Genomic DNA, 21,233 nt, shown 5'->3' with positions numbered 1-21,233 from the left:
TTCCGGAATGTCACTTCCTGTGACGGAACATGGTGGCGGAGCTGGAGGATGCCGCTGACTCGCCGCAGGAATTCCGGCAGAAAACTTTGGTCCGCCCGGAGCCCTAACCCGGAGGCGCCGCAGGTGGGTGGTCGGTGGGCAGAATAGCCTGGGGGGCGGGGGGGGGGTCGTTGTTCCACAAGGTGAGCCTTTTAGTCGCCAATGTGGCCACAATGAAAATGGCTTCCGAAAAGCTTCGGCAGCTTGCCAGTTGCCTGCAGACGGAAGTGGAGTCGCGCTCAGCGACAGACGGGCTGCCGGACAGACGGACGGACGGACGGACGGGCTGCTTTTAGTTGCCTTCACCAAACTTGCCTTGGTGACGCCGCCGCGGCTTGTAGCTAGCTAGCCCGGCCCGGCCCGGCCCAGCCCAGCCCAGACCAGCGCTGGGCCGGGCCGGGCCGGGCTGGGGGTGCGGGTTTTGTAGAGCGGATGGCAACACTTACAGCAGCTAACGCTTCACGCCGGATCTGGAGGCGTCCTCCTCCGGACCGGATGAAAGCGCTGGACTTGGTCTACGCAGGGCACGTCAGTGCAGCCCGTCTCGCGTTTCCGGGAGCCCGTCAACTTTTCAGCTCGGACCAGAGTCCCGAAACGGTCCGTCCAGACGTGACGGCCCGCTGGCTCAGTCAAAAGCCTTTCAGGTACCAAGTTCACATCCACTCCTGTTTCTCACCAGCCATGAAGTGATGAGACCAGATCATCTGCAGCAGAGGTCCACGACCAGCCCGAAACCAGGTCATCTGGAGCAGACATCCGGTCGCTGAGAGTCCGCCGAGTGGTCCAAACTTTGTCGCTGTGGGAAGAAGTTGACGAGCCAGATAACAACATGGTGCCACTATGAGCGACCAGACCCAAGACTGCTGGTGTAAGCACGTCTCTGTTACACTGCTCGTACTCCCTTTGCTCCCGCCTCGTTTCTGCTGGCTCTTCTTATAGTTGTGAACTGTTGTGTAACAGTTGTGTGGCTGCACGTAAGAAATGTGTAGGGTTGAACTTTACAACACTTGACAGTTTGATCCAAACTATGAAAAATAATCTGGTGTGTTCTCCCCCTGGTCAAGTCTGTGAGGAGTGTCAAGATTATTTCCATGAGGAGTGTCCCTCTCACGGCCCCCCGCTGTTTGTCCCTGATACCCCTGTGGCCCCAGGCTCTGCCAACAGGGCGGCGCTCTCTGCCCCATCAGGCCTTGAGGTCTTCACAGAGGGAGAGGAGGTTGATGTACGGTGTGTGGGTGCAACCATTCCTAAGGGGGCATTGTTTGGCCCATACGAGGGAGAACTGGTCTCCAAAGACAAATCCTCTGGATTTTACTCCTGGATAGTAAGTATAACCAGCGTGCCATCTTTCAGCCTTACTGTTGCCATCCCACCCAGCGAGAGAAGGGTGGGGATGGATGGATGAGTAGAAGGATAGCTGCACAGAGAGTGATACATAATAGAGCTGGAACTGAGATGGAGAGATGCGCCATCTAAAGCTCTTAGCTCTCAGGAGGTGTTTGCTTGTGCTAACTAACACCTGTGTCTGCTGTCTGTTTCTGCTGGGGTTAATCCTGTGAATGGTCCAGATCGCTGGTAAAAACAACACATATCAATCCATTGATGGCAGCGATGAGACGAGGGCCAACTGGATGAGGTAGTGTACATTTGTTTGAAAATTAGATGGCAATGTCTCGATGCATGCTCAATAATCCAGGTAAAGAAATCACAGAAAGTTGAATCAGTTCATGTGGACACAACGTTTATTGGGAGAGAAGCGTTTTATCATTAATAAGTCATGGGTGGGCAACGTGATCCAGAAAGGGCCGGTGTGGCTGCAGGTCTTTGTTCCAACCAAGCAGTTCCAGACCTGAGTCTATCAGTCAACCAATAGTCTTTGCTAAGGACCTTGATTTGTATACTTGTAACTGCTTGGTTGGAACAAAGACCTGCACTCACACCGGCCCTTTCTGGATCATGTTGCCCACCCCTGAGTGACCTCTTCAGTCTCAACCGACTGCTGGTATTCCCACCCTTAGGTGCATTAGATGGCAATCTCGACCAAATCGAGCCAGTTTCTTGTATTTGGTCACTAGCAGTCATGGTAATTTGAACAGTTACTCTTGTAAAATGTAAGAGTCGCGGTTCCCTGCCGTTACAGTCACCATAAAGGCCTCAAGCCAAATAGAAACTCAGTGTGGCCAGAGTCACACAGCCTGGGTTTTGATTTGGTTTCAGCCTGTTGGTTCCAATGGTTTCCTTTGTTCTCAGTGTTGTGAAGCAGAAGACTGAGTCCGTGGTCAGTGACCTTAGTGACCTTTCTTTTCTTTAGGTATGTGCGGACTTCATCAGAGGAGAACGAGAGGAATCTTACGGCGTTTCAACACAGCAAACACATTTATTTCCGTGTCTGTCGGCAGCTGGTGGCTGGAGAGAGGCTGCGTGTTTGGTACAGCGACGGATACATCAGGCGTTTGCACAGCGTGTCTCAGGACAGCATTGACCGCAACCTGGAGGCAGGTGAGGTTTCCCCCATCTTCATGTCATTACTGCCTTTACCGCGTGGCCATTCAGCCTACTAGTTACAGGGTTTTACTTTCTGAATAGATTTTTGGGAGTTTTAACAAACTGGTCACGTAAGGGTCAGTTTTTTGCTGTGATCAGAATGAAATGAAAGTAAAACAGTGGACAGGAAGGGAAACAAAGAGATGAGGGCACCGAAGATCCAGATCCCTGGGGCACAGAAGATCCAGATCCCTGCACAGAAGTACAAGTCATATCTTTGATTTCGCAAAGACTGCATCAAAATGAAATGGAATAGTTGCCATTTAATGTGACAGCAGTCTTGTTGATATTATAATGCTTCATACTTGTAATGTGACAGCAGTCTTATTGATATTATAATGCTTCATACTTTTAATGTGACAGCAGTCTTGTTTGTATTATAATGCTTCAATGTGACAGCAGTCTTGTTGGTATTATAATGCTTAGAACTTTTAATGTGACAGCGGTATTGTTGGTATTATAATGCTTCAATGTGACAGCAGTCTTGTTGGTATTATAATACTTCATACTTTTAATGTGACAGCAGTCTTGTTGGTATTATAGTGCTTCATACTTTTAATGTGACAGCAGTCTTGTTGGTATTATAATGCTTCATACTTTTAATGTGACAGCAGTCTTGCTGATATTATAATGCTTCATACTTTTAATGTGACAGCAGTCTTGTTGGTATTATAATGCTTCAATGTGACAGCAGTCTTGTTTGTGTTATAATGCTTCATACTTTTAATGTGACAGCAGTCTTGTTGGTATTATAATGCTTCATACTTTTAATGTGACAGCAGTCTTGTTGATATTATAGTGCTTCATACTTTTAATGTGACAGCAGTCTTGTTGGTATTATAATGCTTCAATGTGACAGCAGTCTTGTTGGTATTATAATGCTTCATACTTTTAATGTGACAGCAGTCTTGTTGGTATTATAATGCTTCATACTTTTAATGTGACAGCAGTCTTGTTGGTATTATAATGCTTCATACTTTTAATGTGACAGCAGTCTTGTTGATATTATAATGCTTCATACTTTTAATGTGACAGCAGTCTTGTTGGTATTATAATGCTTCATACTTTTAATGTGACAGCAGTCTTGTTGGTATTATAATGCTTCATACTTTTAATGTGACAGCAGTCTTGTTGGTATTATAATGCTTCAATGTGACAGCAGTCTTGTTGGTATTATAATGCTTCATACTTTTAATGTGACAGCAGTCTTGTTGGTATTATAATGCTTCATACTTTTAATGTGACAGCAGTCTTGTTGGTATTATAATGCTTCAATGTGACAGCAGTCTTGTTGGTATTATAATGCTTCATACTTTTAATGTGACAGCAGTCTTGTTGGTATTATAATGCTTCATACTTTTAATGTGACAGCAGTCTTGTTGGTATTATAATGCTTCAATGTGACAGCAGTCTTGTTGGTATTATAATGCTTCAATGTGACAGCAGTCTTGTTGGTATTATAATGCTTCATACTTTTAATGTGACAGCAGTCTTGTTGGTATTATAATTAGGGCCCTACCAAATTCACGGCCGTGAAAATCGCGTCACGGACCGTGAAATCAGCCTCTTCCCGTGTAATTGACCATTTGCCGTGAAATGCAGTGAAATGCAGAATTTAAGTGCGCAACCAGTTTGAGAAAATACTGTGCTGACATGATTGACATTTTGGATGCGCGAATAAAAGCATTCACGTGTCTAAGACATTGATTGGTTAAATGAGCATCCGGGGTGGTCGCAATGATCATTGTTGTTACTAGCATAGTTTGAGTTAGCTGTCGCCAGCATGTTAGCTTAGGCCCTAACGTACTGAAGATGTCGAAATCTAAAGCCTCAAAAAACACGACTGCAGACGACAGAGTAATTGAGTTTGGAAAACATATTTTACACGCTGATGGCGGGAAATTATTTTGTACGAGTTGTAATATCTCGTTAGATCACAGTCGACGAGCAACGATTCAGCGTCACTTGGAAAGTGAAACAAAAAGAGGGCTGCCGAAAAAGAACCACAAGGTCGTTCGGAGACGAGTCAAACGAGAACATTACGCAAAGTAGATTTAAACAACCAGCGGCCGAATTCCTGAAAGCAGTGCGCATTTTTGACCCTGCACAAATACTTATTTTGACGGTGGATTTAAACTCACTCAGCACGGACATTCCTGGATTTGACAAAAACTGTAGGCTGGAATTGCCGAACTACAAACACATCGCACAAGAGGTGGACACAACTTTACTAGCGCTAGCTTTTTGGAAATCCTCCGAATCTAGGCTACCACATCTTGCTAAAGTAGCGTGGCGCTGTCTGTCAATCCCGACGAACTCTTTGGACGCGGAGAGGGCCGTGTCAAAACATGGACAAGTATTTTCATCGCAGAGACAGAGCATGAAGCCAAGCACCATCGCAGGATGCTCAGTGCTTACATTAAACCACCAGTACGGTTATGCTGTGTACAGTAGGCTGGGCTATTCAGGCCCTGTGTGAATAAAAAGTGTAATTTAATAATTGCCGTGAAATGTCGCATTTTTCTTATAGATTCCGTGAAATCTGTGATTTTCGAGAAACTAGGTCCGTGAAATTGAGCGAAATGTACCGTGAATTTGGTAGGGCCCTAATTATAATGCTTCAATGTGACAGCAGTCTTGTTGGTATTATAATGCTTCATACTTTTAATGTGACAGCAGTCTTGTTGGTATTATAATGCTTCATACTTTTAATGTGACAGCAGTCTTGTTGGTATTATAATGCTTCAATGTGACAGCAGTCTTGTTGGTATTATAATGCTTCATACTTTTAATGTGACAGCAGTCTTGTTGGTATTATAATGCTTCATACTTTTAATGTGACAGCAGTCTTGTTGGTATTATAATGCTTCATACTTTTAATGTGACAGCAGTCTTGTTGGTATTATAATGGTTCAATGTGATAGCAGTCTTGTTGGTATTATAATGCTTCATACTTTTAATATGACAGCAGTCTTGTTGATATTATAATGCTTCATACTTTTAATGTGACAGCAGTCTTGTTGATATTGTAATGCTTCATACTTTTAATGTGACAGCAGTCTTGTTGGTATTATAATGCTTCATACTTTTAATGTGACAGCAGTCTTGTTGGTATTATAATGCTTCAATGTGACAGCAGTCTTGTTGGTATTATAATGCTTCATACTTTTAATGTGACAGCAGTCTTGTTGGTATTATAATGCTTCATACTTTTAATGTGACAGCAGTCTTGTTGGTATTATAATGCTTCAATGTGACAGCAGTCTTGTTGGTATTATAATGCTTCAATGTGACAGCAGTCTTGTTGGTATTATAATGCTTCATACTTTTAATGTGACAGCAGTCTTGTTGGTATTATAATGCTTCATACTTTTAATGTGACAGCAGTCTTGTTGGTATTATAATGCTTCAATGTGATAGCAGTCTTGTTGGTATTATAATGCTTCATACTTTTAATATGACAGCAGTCTTGTTGATATTATAATGCTTCATACTTTTAATGTGACAGCAGTCTTGTTGATATTGTAATGCTTCATACTTTTGTTGCAGATGGAAGTATTTATTTGTCCTGGGTATTTTAGTTCAGCTTTCCCCAGCTAATAGTTAATATATTGCAAAGCAGTTCCTAAAAAGTAATTTAAACCTTTTCAATATGACGTGAAATCAAATCTTGCATAAGGAGGAAACCTGAAGATTTACATGCAAAGAAAAGTCCCTTTTGACACGACCCCTAACCTTGTTAAGACCATAGAGTGCCTCGCACAAGTATTCAGCCCCTACCAACAACACTCTAAAGAATAACACAGAATCAATTGATTAATTGATCTGAAGACAACACTCACCACCACCTACATCGGACACACACTGGTACAACACTTACATAGGATGCATACTGGTACAACACCTACATAGGACGCACACTGGTACAACACTTACATAGGACGCACACTGGTACAACACTTACATAGGACGGACACTGGTACAACACTTACATAGGACGCACACTGGTACAACACCTACATAGGACGCACACTGATACAACACCTACATAGGACACACACTGGTACAACACCTATATAGGACACACTGGTACAACACTTACATAGGACGCACACTGGTACAGCACCTACATAGGACGCACACTGGTACAGCACCTACATAGGACGCACACTGGTACAGCACCTACATAGGACGCACACTGGTACAGCACCTACATAGGACGCACACTGGTACAGCACCTACATAGGACGCACACTGGTACAACAGCTAAATAGGACACACACTGGTACAACACCTACAGAGGACGCACACTGGTACAACAGCTACATAGGACACACACTGGTACAACACCTACATAGGACACACACTGGTACAACACCTACAGAGGACGCACACTGGTACAACAGCTACATAGGACGCACACTGGTACAACACCTACAGAGGACGCACACTGGTACAACAGCTAAATAGGACACACACTGGCACAACACCTACATAGGACACACACTGGTACAACAGCTAAATAGGACACACACTGGTACAACACCTACAGAGGACGCACACTGGTACAACAGCTACATAGGACACACACTGGTACAACACCTACATAGGACACACACTGGTACAACACCTACATAGGACTGCAGGTGTCCCCACCCTTATAAACAATAGAGTGACTGCAGGTGTCCCCACCCTTATAAACAATACAGTGACTGCAGGTGTCCCCACCCTTATAAACAATACAGTGACTGCAGGTGTCCCCACCCTTATAAACAATACAGTAACTGCAGGTGTCCCCACCCTTATAAACAATACAGTGACTGCAGGTGTCCCCACCCTTATAAACAATACAGTGGCTGCAGGTGTCCCCACCCTTATAAACAATACAGTGACTGCAGGTGTCCCCACCCTTATAAACAATACAGTGACTGCAGGTGTCCCCACCCTTATAAACAATACAGTAACTGCAGGTGTCCCCACCCTTATAAACAATACAGTGACTGCAGGTGTCCCCACCCTTATAAACAATACAGTGACTGCAGGTGTCCCCACCCTTATAAACAATACAGTGACTGCAGGTGTCCCCACCCTTATAAACAATACAGTGACTGCAGGTGTCCCCACCCTTATAAACAATACAGTAACTGCAGGTGCCCCCACCCTTATAAACAATACAGTAACTGCAGGTGCCCCCACCCTTATAAACAATACAGTGGCATAACGACCCAAACCAACCGTCAGTTTCATATGCGAATAGACGTGACCATTAACTAGAGTTACAATGGTCATGTGTAGTATTCACAGAGGATTTGGGAATAGCTGCAATCACAGCATCGTAAGATGGAGACAGATGTACTCTTAGCCCCCCCCCCCCCCCCCCCGGTTCAGGGATGTGTTGTTCCCTCTTCACATAGATGGCCTCTTTGACTCCCTGTTCAAACCAGCGTTCCTCCCTATCAAGGATGTGCACATCCTCATCTCTGAAAGAGTGGCCAGTGGTCTGTAGATGGTGTAGACTGTGGAGTCCTGGTCTGATGTGTTAGCTCTTCTGTGTTGTGACATCCTCTTGGCCAGCGTCTGTTTGGTTTCCCCAATGTACAAGTCATGACAATCCTCCTGGCATTTAACAGCTACACTATATTGCTCTGTTTGTGCCGGGGACCTGATCCTTGGGTCGGACCAACTTCTGGTGCAGCGTGTTTTGGGGTTTGAAAGCAACTGAGATTTGGTGTTTGGAAAATACGCATCTCAACTGTTCTGACACTCCCACCACATACAGAATCACCACTGGTTTACACTTAGACAGCTGTTGTCCTTCTCCTCTCTTCCATCGGCTGGTGCACTGTTTGGGGTCTTCCTGGCTCTGACCAACCCCCAGTCAGGATAACCACACTTAACCAGGGCCTGTTTAATGTGGGATTTCTCCCCTTCCCCAGCCGCTGTGTCGGTGGGGACGTTGTCAGCTCGGTGGTCCAGCATCCTGATGACTCCTAGTTTGTGCTCCAGTGGATGATGAGAGTCAAACCTTAAGTACTGATCAGTATGTGTTGGTTTATGGTAAACACCAACAATCACATGTCCCCCATCACCAGTTGTAATTTCACAGTGTAAGAAGACTAACCTGTCATGTTCCACATCCTCCCTGGTGAACTTGATGTGGTGTCCACAGAGTTTATGTGGTGGTGAAATGTGCTACATCCTGAGATCTAATTTTAACCCAGGTGTCGTCCACAAATCTGAACCAATGGCTAGGTGGTGTCGCTGGATAGGACATCAGAGCCTCTTATCCACTTCCTCATGGACAAGCTGGCCACTACAGGTGAGACTGGGGAACCCATAGCGCCCCCATGTCTCTGCCTATAGTACTGCCCCCTGTATGTGAAGTACATGGACTGAAGACACAGCTTCAGACACACTTGGTCAGTGTTAAGGGTGGTCCTATTGCTAAGGGTGGAGTCGTTTGTAATTTCATATGGACCACCTCCACTGCGTCATCAACAGGAACGAATGTGACGAGAGACTTAACATCATAAGAGACCATTGTTTCATCCCCCTCCCCCCGTCCTTTATTCTGTCACCATCTTACAATGCTGTGATTGCAACCATTCCCCAACCGTCTGTGAATAGAACGCATGACCACTGTAACTCTAGTTAATGGCCACGCCCATATTTGCATATGAAACTGGTGGTTGGTTTGGGTCGTTAGACACTGTATTGTTTATAAGGGTGGGACACCTGCAGTCAGTTGAGACTGAAGAGGTCACTTGTGCTGATTAAAATGAAGTAGATGGCTCAGCCACCCCCCCCTTTCCAAAACACTGGAGCTGGGTCAACTGAGAGTTTTTGTTGTTACTCACACATACACACACATACACACATACACACATCTCCCGTTGACTTGGTTCACAGACCTTAGCAAACAACGCAGCAATCACAGTAGGTTGAGTTCTACTGAAGCCGTTAGAAAGTGTCACATGTCGGTAAATGTGTTGCATATCCACCATTTTTCTATTTGAATTGTCTTTATTTTGATTGGCAGGTCTCGTTACCTTCTTTCAGGCACATGGAAATCATTGCCTTTACAACGTGTCAGTCAGTCACAGTGGTTTTACTTTGTACTTGTGTTTTTATCTGGCGCCGGCTGGTCGCTCAGGACCGTCTTAGTGATGTTATGTAAAGTGTTTTGATCTAGATTGCAGAGGAGAAACAGGCTGGCGGTCCAGCGTTCAGTGGAGATCTGGGCAGCCATGGTCATCCCAAAGACTCAGACTTGTTTTTCTTGATGTAATTAAGGAAACCTGCTGCCCTGTTGTGTTCCAGGCCCTGGGAAAGGTGTGAAAATCAAGCCCAGTCTCACCAAGTACCCCAGTGAAGACACGGACAGCCAGCCTCCAGCTAAGAAGAAGAAAATTGATCTCATCTTCAAAGATGTTGTAGAAGCATCTTTGGAGACTTCAAGCAAGACCAGAATCCTGCCAGCTGAACAGATCTCAGGTCAGTATTGTAAAGCACCAGGATTGGGACTGAACTCCCCCGAAGGGAACGTGAACCTCCCACTGCTGAAGGTGGAGGAGTCAGAGCAGGAGCAGGCCAATGAGGAGCCCTCGACCTCTTTCTGCCCTAACTGTGTCAGACTGAAGAGAAGAGTCCGGGAGCTGGAATCTGAGCTGTCTCTTCTCAGAGGACAACAGATGGACACTCTGGCCCCACCCCACCCGGAGCAAGGCCCGATCGAAGACTTCCACGGTAGGTTCTAGAATACTGTTTGTCGGGTTATGTTTTAAGAGTACGTGCAGCTTCCCCCCTTGAAAAAGATTGCTGCATCCAACCGAAGGTTTTTAACTGGACTCCACTCAAAGACCAGAAAGCTTTTCTTTTGTTCCTCCTTTTATTTTGGCAGGTCAGCAGTTTGATTTGCTCCATCACATATTTGCCATGAGCCAAAAGCCATAAGGTGAAAAACCTTTAAATAGGAAAAAAAAAATTTTATGTACAAATATGCTATGCAAATAAATGTAAATGGACAACAAAAAATGTAAGTATTTGTAATTATGCAAGAAAGCAAACATTAAGCGTCTGTGCCTTATTCCACTTAATTATACATCTTCTTACATCAAATGCAAGTAAAGCACTAGTGTTTTATCATCTCCATGCCCTGCACATCTGCTTGACATTTGCTAACGGAGTTAAAGCCAGTATACTTAGATTACACAAAAACACACAAACCAGCTTGCACCTTTGAACATTAAATACTATCGAACCACACGTAAACGAGCTGTTGACCTCTGTGGCATAAAACTAACGCCAACCTAAACAGGTCTGGCAGAAGCAGTAATGTTCGCCAGGGAAACAGTCTCTCAAATTATTGAAGTTCAGTGTCTTACCGGCTGCCTCTGGATTTCGCTGACGTATCTGCGCTGCATGGTTTCACTACAGATTACAGTGCTGTTCGAGAACTCTGTTCAGCGTTTTCTCTGAGCGCGGTCTTTCTTTTTTTCCTTAGCGCGGCACTTGTTCACTTCCGAGCTGCTGTCCCTCATGACACCGTGCGGCGCTTCTTATGCTCCGGGGCAGATTGGTTCCGTCCGGTTTGTTCTCTCAACATTCTGTTACTGGATTCTTGTCATTTCTTCATTTATTTTATTTCTATTCTAGTCATTTATATAGTTTGGCTTGACAGTGTTGGAGTCCACGCTTTGGTTGAAGGCACAGGTTTCATGCTAATAGAAGCCTGCACAAGGATATTGCTTCCAATAGTGGGCTCTGTTATTGCTTATTTTCAGACTTCCTGTCTGTCTTTTTTGTCTTTGCTCAAATAGGAATTTGCCTTAAAGAAGTAATTCATTTTATTGAGTTAAATCCTGCAGATGAAACTATATGAAAACTTCATATCACAATTAGAGTGACCAACATTATCACTGTTATCAGTATTATTGCGGTATTGTTAAAATGTGTTGAAAATAGGGATGCACGAGCGGCCAGGTAGCGTAGTCGTCTATTCCTTATTCCGTCTATTTTCCTGGCAAAACTTTTTAGTGTCAGGTGAAAAGAAACGGCTGGCGACTCCACATGTATCGAAGGAAGCATGTGGTAGTCTGCAGCCCTCCCTGGATCAGCAGAGGGGGTGAAGCAGTGACCAGGACAGCTCGGAAGAGGGGTAATTGGCCAAGTACAATTAGCTAAAAAAAAGGGGGGGGAAATCCGAAAAAGAAAATAGGGATGCACGATATTGGACTTATGCATATATTCGATATGCCGATATTTTCAAACTCATTTTGGCCAATTACCGATATCAATATGTACACATCTTTTTTTTATTTCATTTTTCATTTCAAGAGAACATCAAGTCTCTCCTTTACTCTGATTAACCTATGATGGCCTACTTGTTGTAGATACAGACATAAAATGGACATATAGCGGCAGAGAGAAGATTGCGTGAATCCAGAAAGCCCTCTGACCTCAGTAACTCTTTCTCCTAGCATCGTTCTTCTCCAGTTTAAAAAATGCTAAGACCACTTACTAGCAGAACAATTTCAATGTATTTCAATGTCAATGTTGGCTTTGGAGGAGAGAAGACTGTCAAGATATGGGAACTGTTCCACGTTTTTGAGTTTGGTGTTGTCTACAGAGATGGATGGGGGCAGAGCAGGCATATTTCTGTCGGGTGGGAGTTGGTAGAGGATATGGGTCTTTTTTATGTTAATGGCCAGGCCAAGCTGCTTGTATACCTTTGCAAAGGCGTCCAGTATGCGCTGTAGTTCCTCTTCTACGAGGGACACTAAGGCGTTGTCATCAGCGTACTGGAGCTCTATGATGGATGTGGTGGTGGTTTTACCTTTAGCCCTGAATCTGTTAATGTTCAGAAGATTCCCATCAGTTCTGTACATGATTTCGACTCCCTGAGGCAGATTTGGACCCGTGAGGTGGAGGATGGTGGCAATGAAGAGAGAACCAGGTTGGGGCAGTGACACAGCCTTGTTTAACTCCTATGTGGACCTTGAAGGACTCTGTCTCATCTCCACAAATGCTGAGTACTCTAGCTGACATATTATCATGTAGTAGTCATAGTACTCTGATATATGTACAGGACATCCCTGGGTTCTGTTATTCGCTCGCATGACGTCTCTTACCATTGTTATGCCGATGACACCCAGCTGATCTTGTCCTTTCCTCCCTCTGACACACAAGTAGAGACACGCATTGCTGCGTGCTTGACTGACAACTCGGAGTGGATGGCGACACACCACCTGAAGCTCAATCTGGACAAGACAGAGCTGATGTTCCTCCTGGGGAAAGGTTGCCTGCACCGAGACCTGGCCATCACCATTGACAACACCATGGTGCCGCCGACTCGGACTGTGAGGAATCTGGGTGTGATCCTGGACGACCAACTGTTGTTTGCTGAAAACGTTGCATCGGTTGCTCGCTCCTGCAGATTTCTCCTCTGTAACATCAGGAGGATTCACCCATTTCTCACCGACGAGATGGCACAGGTGCTCATCCAGGCTCTGGTCATCTCCCGGCTGGACTACGACAACTCCCTCCTTGCTGGTGCCCCGGCGTCGGCCATCAGACCTCTGGAGCTTGTTCAGAAAGCTGCAGCTCGCCTGGTGTTCAACCGCCCTAAGTTCTCCCACACAACCCCCCTTCTCATGTCCCTACACTGGCTCCCAGTAGCTGCTCGCATCCAGTTTAAGACTCTGGTGCTAGCCTACAGGGCAGTGAAAGGAACAGCTCCTACCTATCTCCAGGCTATGGTCAAGCCCTAGACCCCTGCCCGACCACTTCGCTCTGCTGCCTCAGGACGCCTGGTTGCCCCATCGCTCAGAGGCCCTTGCTGCTGATCGACCCGGTCACTGCTCTGTTCTGTCATGGCCCCACAGTGGTGGGATGAACTCCCGAATGATGTCAGGACAGCGGAGTCGCTGCCCATCTTTCAGCGCAGGTTGAAAACTCACCTCTTCAAGAACTACTATCCTGTTACTTGTTATTACCAGTTATTGTATTCACTCATTTAAAAGAAAAAATCTCATTCTTGCACTTTTACTTCAGCACTGGTTTTGCTCTTAGATGCTTGTTTAGATGCACTTATGACCTCTGATGACTAGTAGTTTCCTGATTTCCTACGTTAAATGATGCTCTTATTGTAAGTCGCTTTGGATAAAAGCGTCGGCTAAATGACTGTAATGTAATGTAATATATTTATCAGGGCAGCCTATTTTTGACAGAACTAGCCAGAAGGCCTGGTGTTTTACAGAATCAGTAGCTTTGGTTAAGTCTATGAAGGCCGTGTAGACCAAGACCCAAGGCAGAGCTTTCCCTTTAGTGGAAAGGAGGGAAATGGTTGGTTAGTTTCCACAATCATCTTTGCCCCCTTTCTTAAAGATGGAGACAATGAGTGCATCCCTAATTTGCACAGAGATTTCCTCTTTTTCCTATATTTCAAGTAGTAGGACATGGATGTGTCTGATGAATGTAGGTCCACCTGCCCTCAGTACTTCTGCCGGTATACCATGAAGACTAGCAGCCTTGTTGATTTTCGTCTTCCTGGTGGCATCCTGGACTTCTCTTAGACTAGGTGGTGCTGCCATGTCCTCTTCTTTGGTTGGTTGGAGGAGTTGTTGGAGGGCATCCATCTCAAGGCTAGAGTCCCAGTTTAAAAGGTCCGGGTAGTGCTCATTCAACCTCTCTTTGATTGGCTCATTGTCTGTTAGCAGTGTGTGCCCATCTTTGGAGTGAAGGGGGTTTCGACGGCGGTGGCTGGAACCGAATATTGCTTTAGTAGTGTCGAATAAGTCTCTGGTATCCCCAGCATCTGCAAGGTCTTGGATCTATCTAAACTATCTGGCAAGACAAGTTTCTGTAGCTAATACTCATCCAAAATGATACCTATGTAAACTGTCTGACAAGACAAGTTTCTGTGGCTAATACTCATCCAAAATGATACTTATTTAAACTATCTGGCAAGACAAGTTTCTGTCACTAATACTCATCCAAAATTATACCTATCTAAACTATCTGGCAAGACAAGTTTCTGTCGCTAATACTCATCCAAAACGATACCTATCTAAACTATCTGGCAAGACAAGTTTTTGTAGCTAATACTCATCCAAAATGGTACCCATCTAAACTATCTGGCAAGACAAGTTTCTGTCGCTAATACTCATCCAAAATGATACCTATCTAAACTGTCTTATAAGACAAGTTTCTGTTGCTAATACTCATCCAAAATGATACCTATCTAAACTATCTGGCAAGACAAGTTTCTGTAGCTAATACTCATCCAAAATGATACCTATCTAAACTAACTGGCAAGACAAGTTTCTGTAGCTAATACTCATCCAAAATGATACCTATCTAAACTATCTGGCAAGACAAGTTTCTGTCGCTAATACTCATCCATAATGATACCTATCTAAACTATCTGGCAAGACAAGTTTCTGTCACTAATACTCATCCAAAATTATACCTATCTAAACTATCTGGCAAGACAAGTTTCTGTCGCTAATACTCATCCAAAACGATACCTATCTAAACTATCTGGCAAGACAAGTTTTTGTAGCTAATACTCATCCAAAATGGTACCCATCTAAACTATCTGGCAAGACAAGTTTCTGTCGCTAATACTCATCCAAAATGATACCTATCTAAAAAATCTGGCAAGACAAGTTTCTGTCGCTAATACTCATCCAAAATGATACCTATCTAAACTATCTGGCAAGACAAGTTTCTGTAGCTAATACTCATCCAAAATGATACCTATCTAAACTGTCTTGTAAGACAAGTTTCTGTCGCTAATACTCATCCAAAATGATATCTATCTAAACTATCTGGCAAGACCAGTTTCTGTCGCTAATACTCATCCAAAATGATACCTATCTAAACTATCTGGCAAGACAAGTTTCTGTAGCTAATACTCATCCAAAATGATACCTATCTAAACTAACTGGCAAGACAAGTTTCTGTAGCTAATACTCATCCAAAATGATACCTATCTAAACTATCTGGCAAGACAAGTTTCTGTCGCTAATACTCATCCATAATGATACCTATCTAAACTATCTGGCAAGACAAGTTTCTGTCACTAATACTCATCCAAAATTATACCTATCTAAACTATCTGGCAAGACAAGTTTCTGTCGCTAATACTCATCCAAAACGATACCTATCTAAACTATCTGGCAAGACAAGTTTTTGTAGCTAATACTCATCCAAAATGGTACCCATCTAAACTATCTGGCAAGACAAGTTTCTGTCGCTAATACTCATCCAAAATGATACCTATCTAAAAAATCTGGCAAGACAAGTTTCTGTCGCTAATACTCATCCAAAATGATACCTATCTAAACTAACTGGCAAGACAAGTTTCTGTAGCTAATACTCATCCAAAATGATACCTATCTAAACTATCTGGCAAGACAAGTTTCTGTCGCTAATTCTCATCCAAAATGATACCTATCTAAACTATCTGGCAAGACAAGTTTCTGTCGCTAATACTCATCCAAAATGATACCTATCTAAACTATCTGGCAAGACAAGTTTCTGTAGCTAATACTCATCCAAAATGATACCTATCTAAACTGTCTTGTAAGACAAGTTTCTGTCGCTAATACTCATCCAAAATGATATCTATCTAAACTATCTGGCAAGACCAGTTTCTGTCGCTAATACTCATCCAAAATGATACCTATCTAAACTATCTGGCAAGACAAGTTTCTGTAGCTAATACTCATCCAAAATGATACCTATCTAAACTATCTGGCAAGACAAGTTTCTGTCGCTAATACTCATCCAAAATGATACCTATCTAAACTATCTGGCAAGACCAGTTTCTGTAGCTAATACTCATCCAAAATGATACCTATCTAAACTATCTGGCAAGACAAGTTTCTGTAGCTAATACTCATCCAAAATGATACCCATCTAAACTATCTGGCAAGACAAGTTTCTGTAGCTACTATCAGTAGATGAACAAAAGTTAACTAACAACTCATTAATTAACACGTGATAAAAATACCATCTTATATGAGAAGATTAACTGAGCAATATAAAATGAAAGGAAATAATAAATTAGGATAACCACAATTTGACCCGGGCCCTAACCACCTATTGGCCAGAGGTTACTGGAATAATACTAGCTGGGTTACTAGAGTGTCAGACATGTACAGAATCAGAGTTACTGTAAAGCTCTCTGAGGAATGTTTGAATTCATGACCTCAGATAAGTTCAGCAACATCTAACACATATGAGGGAGGGCTGTTCATGAGATCGTTATGTGCGTGCATGTGTGTGTGTGTATGTAAGAGAGAGAGTGTGGGTTTTTGTGAGTAGTGTGAGTGAGAGAGCTAGGGAGAGGCAGGGATAGAGAGAGAGAGAGAGAGAGAGAGAGAGAGAGAGAGAGAGAGAGAGAGAGAGAGTGAGAGAGAGAGAGAGAGAGAGAGTGAGAGTGAGAGAGAGAGAGAGAGAGAGAGAGAGAGAGAGAGAGAGAGAATGAAATTTGAATTAACTCAAGTCATTGTACTGACTTAGAGAAAAATACACAACTGCCATCTTCACCTATGAGAGATGAGGAAGTTCTTCCTCTTTTGTGGAAAAGAGCTCTGGTCTTGTGTGGAGATGCATTAACTCTCCTTCCTGTGATCAACAGTGAAGATGACTTGGAAAGGTTGTGAAGTGTTCTACTGTCCTGCTATAAACTGGATCATCATGTCAAAAACATGATTCCTCTGGAAGGTCCTCTGGTCTGGTTGATGTCAGTTTGGTCTCTTTATGTGGGCTGGGTCGAAGGCCACTTTGCGAACTCAGTATATGAAAAGACTTGGCTCACTTATCTCTGGTGAAATTCCAATGGGGGGAAGAGAGAGAGAGTGGGAGGGGCAGGAAGACAGAGTCCTCACTACACCGTTAATACCTTGAATACTTGTTAATTATTTGTTGTCTGTCTCTACTTTGTGAATTTTAAATTAACCTAATTAATTTCAAAATTTCATATATTTTTGTAATTGTATTTATGTTTGGAAAGATGAGGTGATGTGGAAAGGGTTGTAATGGTAATATCCGTCCCTCCATTATCCAAGCCACTTATCCCGATTGGGGTCGTGGGACGCTGGAGCCTATCCCAGCAGTCATTGGGCGGCAGGTGGGGAGACACCCTGGACAGGCTGCCAGTCCATCACAGGGCACACACACACACACACATTCACACCTAGGGACAATTTAGTACAGCCGATTCACCTGACCTACATGTCTTTGGACTGTGGGAGGAAACCAGAGCCCCCGGAGGAAACCCACGCAGACATGGGGAAAACATGCAAACTCCACACAGAGGGCAGAGGTGGCGCAGTGGTTAGTGTAGTTGCCTCACAGCAAGAGGGTCCTGGGTTTGAACCCTGGGGTTGTCCAACCTTGGGGGTCATCCAAGGTCATCCTCTGTGTATAATGGTCATGTAAATATTAGAATGTTTTATTTGTCCCAATTATCAACTATAACAAACTTATTTTCCATTTTTTCCATTATTTAAAAAAAAATACTTTGTTCTTCTATTTAGGCCTGTCATACCATCTCCAACACTCTGGTTGTTTATTCTTGCAGGGATGGAGCCTCTGACGCCCTCTCAGGTGGTTCTGGATGAGGATGATCAGGATGTGGATTCTGCTGATGAGTCGATTTCTGCTGAACTTCTGGTTTCTGCTGACGAAACCAAGCTGTCCTCTGGACCAGGCCGTCGGATTCGCAGGTTCAAGCAAGAGTGGCTGAAAAAGTTTTGGTTCCTTCGCTACTCTCCTACTCTAAATGAGATGTGGTGCCATGTCTGTCGCCAATACACAGTCCAATCATCCCGTACCTCAGCCTTCATCATTGGCTCCAAGCAATTTAAAATCCATACTATCAAGCTCCACAGCCAGAGCAACCTGCACAAGAAGTGTCTACAACTGTACAAACTCCGCATGCACCCTGAGAAGACAGAGGAAATGTGTAGGAACATGATGCTGCTGTTCAATGCAGCATATCATCTGGCTCTGGAGGGAAGGCCTTTCTCTGATCTGCGCCCACTGGCAGAGCTGCTGAAGAAGTGTGAGCTGAAGGTGGTGGACCAGTACATGAACGAAGGAGACTGTCAGATCCTCATCCACCACATCGCCAGGGCGTTAAAGGAAGACCTGGCTGAACGGATGCGTTTGTCCCCATTCCTCAGCATCATCATGGATGCCCAGAATGACGATCTTTTCTCAGACACTGTAGCAGTTTATGTTCAGTTCATTACTGGGGAGGGCTCCCCCAACACCGAGTTCCTGTCCCTTCAGAAGCTTACCATGGTCAGCGTGGATGGCTACCTCCAGGCAATGGACCGTGCCTTTGGCGTGTTGGGTCTCCGGTTCCAGGACATGTTGGTGGTGGGTTTAGGGGTTGATGGCACCAACATGTCCTCGACAATGAGAGCCAACCTGTACATCACTGTCCAGAAAACTTTGCCATGGATTCTCTGCCTTCCTATCATGATCCATCGACCTCATCTGGAAGTGCTGGATGCTATCAGCGGTAAAGAGCTGTCCTGCCTTGAGGACCTTGAAAACAACCTCAAACAGCTCCTCAGTTTTTACCGCTATTCCCCTCGCATGATGGCAGAGCTTCGATCCACAGCTCCAACTCTGTCAGAGGAGACAGAGTTCTTAGGAGATATCAGAGCAGTACGATGGATAATAGGAGAACCAAATGTACTCAACGCACTAATCAAAGATTACCTGGAGTTGGTCTCTCACCTGAAGGAGATCAGCAGGCAAACACAGAGAGCTGATGCTGCAGCCATCGCTCTTACCCTCCTCCAGTTCCTTCTGGACTACCAGTCAGTAAAGCTCATCTATTTCCTTCTGGACATCATTGCTGTTCTCTCACGTTTAGCCTTTATCTTCCAAGGTGACTACCTGTTGCCATCGCAAGTCGATGTCAGGATAGAGGAGGCCATTCTGGAGATAGGCCAGCTAGTAGACTGCCCTGGGGAGTATCTGCAAGAGTTTGAGGAACATTTCCGCGAAAGCTTCAATGGTGTGGCCCTAAAGAACCTGCGTGTTGCAGAGTCCAAGTTTCAGTCTATCCGGGAAAAGATCTGTCGTAGGAGTCAGGGCATTCTGTCGCAGAGACTGGATGTCCACAGCCGCTCTATTGCCAAAGCCTGCAAGGTGCTGGACCTCTCCACCTGGCCTCAGAGCAGGGAGGATCTGCAGGCTTATGGGGAAGAGGAAATCCTGCTGATGTTTGACCACCTGGAGTCAATTCCCTCATCAGGTCAGGAGGGTCACCAGGTGAGGATGGAGGCCCGGGACAGCCTGGTGTTGGAGTGGAGGGATCTGAAAGCTGACTACTTCAGTATGAATGGTTTCAAAGAGGTGGTTGGTCATGTCTGCAGGTACAAACAGCGTTTTCCACTTCTGAATCGGATAATGCAGGTTGTGAGGGTGCTGCCCAGCTCAACTATTTGCTGTGATAAAGGCCGAGGTTCTCTACAAAGGATGTGTAAAAATAACCGTTCGCGTTTGACCCTAGAGCAGATGAATGATCTTCTCACCTTGGCTGTGAATGGACCTCCCATGGCCAACTTTGATGGAAAACGAGCCTTAGACAGCTGGTTTGAGGAGAAGTCCGGGAGCAGCTACTCTATCTCGGCTGAGACTCTGAGCAGAATGTCAACTGAACAGAAGACCGTTCTGCATAGTGTTGACATCAACACGGACTTCTACCCCGACATCTGATCGGGACCAGGAGTCAGGCTATATTCCTCTCAAAAGCTATTGGCAATGGACATGGACTTGCAGGTATCAGTCCTCCCAGATTACAATTTTCCATTTAGGTCACTTTGACTGAGACAAATAGAGGGACTGATGCTGATCCCAGATGAACATTTCCACACTCCATGAGTTCAGGGGTCCGGCTGGAAGAAAACTCTTTGTGTTTCAAATTGATCACTTAGTGTTTGAAACTTGTTCACATCTGCACTACTGAGCAGCTCTCAGCTTTAACTGTCTGGCCATGAGGAGTCTTTTAGTGCCTGGCAGAAATCATGCAGCTGAACTCAGAAGTACATGTCTTAAAAATGATTCAAGGCCATATATTTCTATGAGAAACAGGAACTGAACATCTCTTTATTGTGTGTGTGTGTGTGTGTGTATATATATATATATATATATATATATATATATATATATATATATATATCTATATCTATATATATATATATATATATATATATATATATACACACACACAAGTCCATGCTTGTTCTTACGTGAGGTATTTTTCATTTCACTTTGATGATGGTGCCATTAAGAGATGGTGAGAGTGGATACTACCTTGCTGTGCCACATTTTGTCATATAGACATTTTACTGTTCTGGTGATATTTATATAAAACCTTTTAAATGTCTGTTTGTTAGTTTGCTATATTTCACTAATGCATCAACAAGGCTAACAGCTAAAGATTATGAAAATGTAAATATAAGTTCAAAATGCATTGTGCCATTCAACTCTCACTGCTTTTAGCACACACTTCTGTGTTGCTGTAGAATGATTAATGACTGTTGATAATACACCATGTTGAACCCTGCAGGCCTGTCTGAGGCTGGCTGACCAACATGGTGTTATGATCACCTCTTGAT

General features: G+C 44.1%; 1 protein-coding gene across 2 annotated transcripts; it reads left to right on the top strand.

Moving 5' to 3' along the window:
* Positions 1–16: 16 nt before the first annotated feature.
* On the top strand, positions 17–20,794 carry prdm11 (PR domain containing 11). 2 transcript variants are annotated; one of them, XM_056282275.1, is made up of 7 exons: positions 17–123; positions 719–907; positions 1,104–1,363; positions 1,608–1,675; positions 2,351–2,538; positions 9,904–10,329; positions 18,176–20,794. In XM_056282275.1, the coding sequence occupies exons 2-7, from the start codon at positions 880–882 to the stop codon at positions 20,329–20,331; spliced, it is 3,126 nt and encodes a 1,041-aa protein (XP_056138250.1). In that variant the 5' UTR covers positions 17–123; positions 719–879; the 3' UTR covers positions 20,332–20,794. The 2 variants fall into 2 exon arrangements, with proteins under 2 accessions (XP_056138250.1, XP_056138251.1); XM_056282276.1 differs by lacking the exon at positions 17–123 and having other exon boundaries at positions 464–907.
* Positions 20,795–21,233: the final 439 nt, after the last annotated feature.

Source organism: Lampris incognitus, chromosome 6 (assembly GCF_029633865.1).
Source record: "Lampris incognitus isolate fLamInc1 chromosome 6, fLamInc1.hap2, whole genome shotgun sequence".
Taxonomy (NCBI): Eukaryota; Metazoa; Chordata; class Actinopteri; order Lampriformes; family Lampridae; genus Lampris; species Lampris incognitus.
This window is presented reverse-complemented; position numbering and strand designations above follow the sequence as displayed.

What these genes read in the sequence shown, in the direction of transcription:
- prdm11 (XM_056282275.1), top strand. Translation starts at nt 880, where the DNA reads ATGAGCGACCAGACCCAAGACTGCTGGT. An exon ending in ACGAGGGCCAACTGGATGAG is followed by an intron (nt 1,676 to 2,350) that starts GTAGTGTACATT and finishes TCTTTTCTTTAG; the next exon opens with GTATGTGCGGACTTCATCAG. An exon ending in CCCGATCGAAGACTTCCACG is followed by an intron (nt 10,330 to 18,175) that starts GTAGGTTCTAGA and finishes TTATTCTTGCAG; the next exon opens with GGATGGAGCCTCTGACGCCC.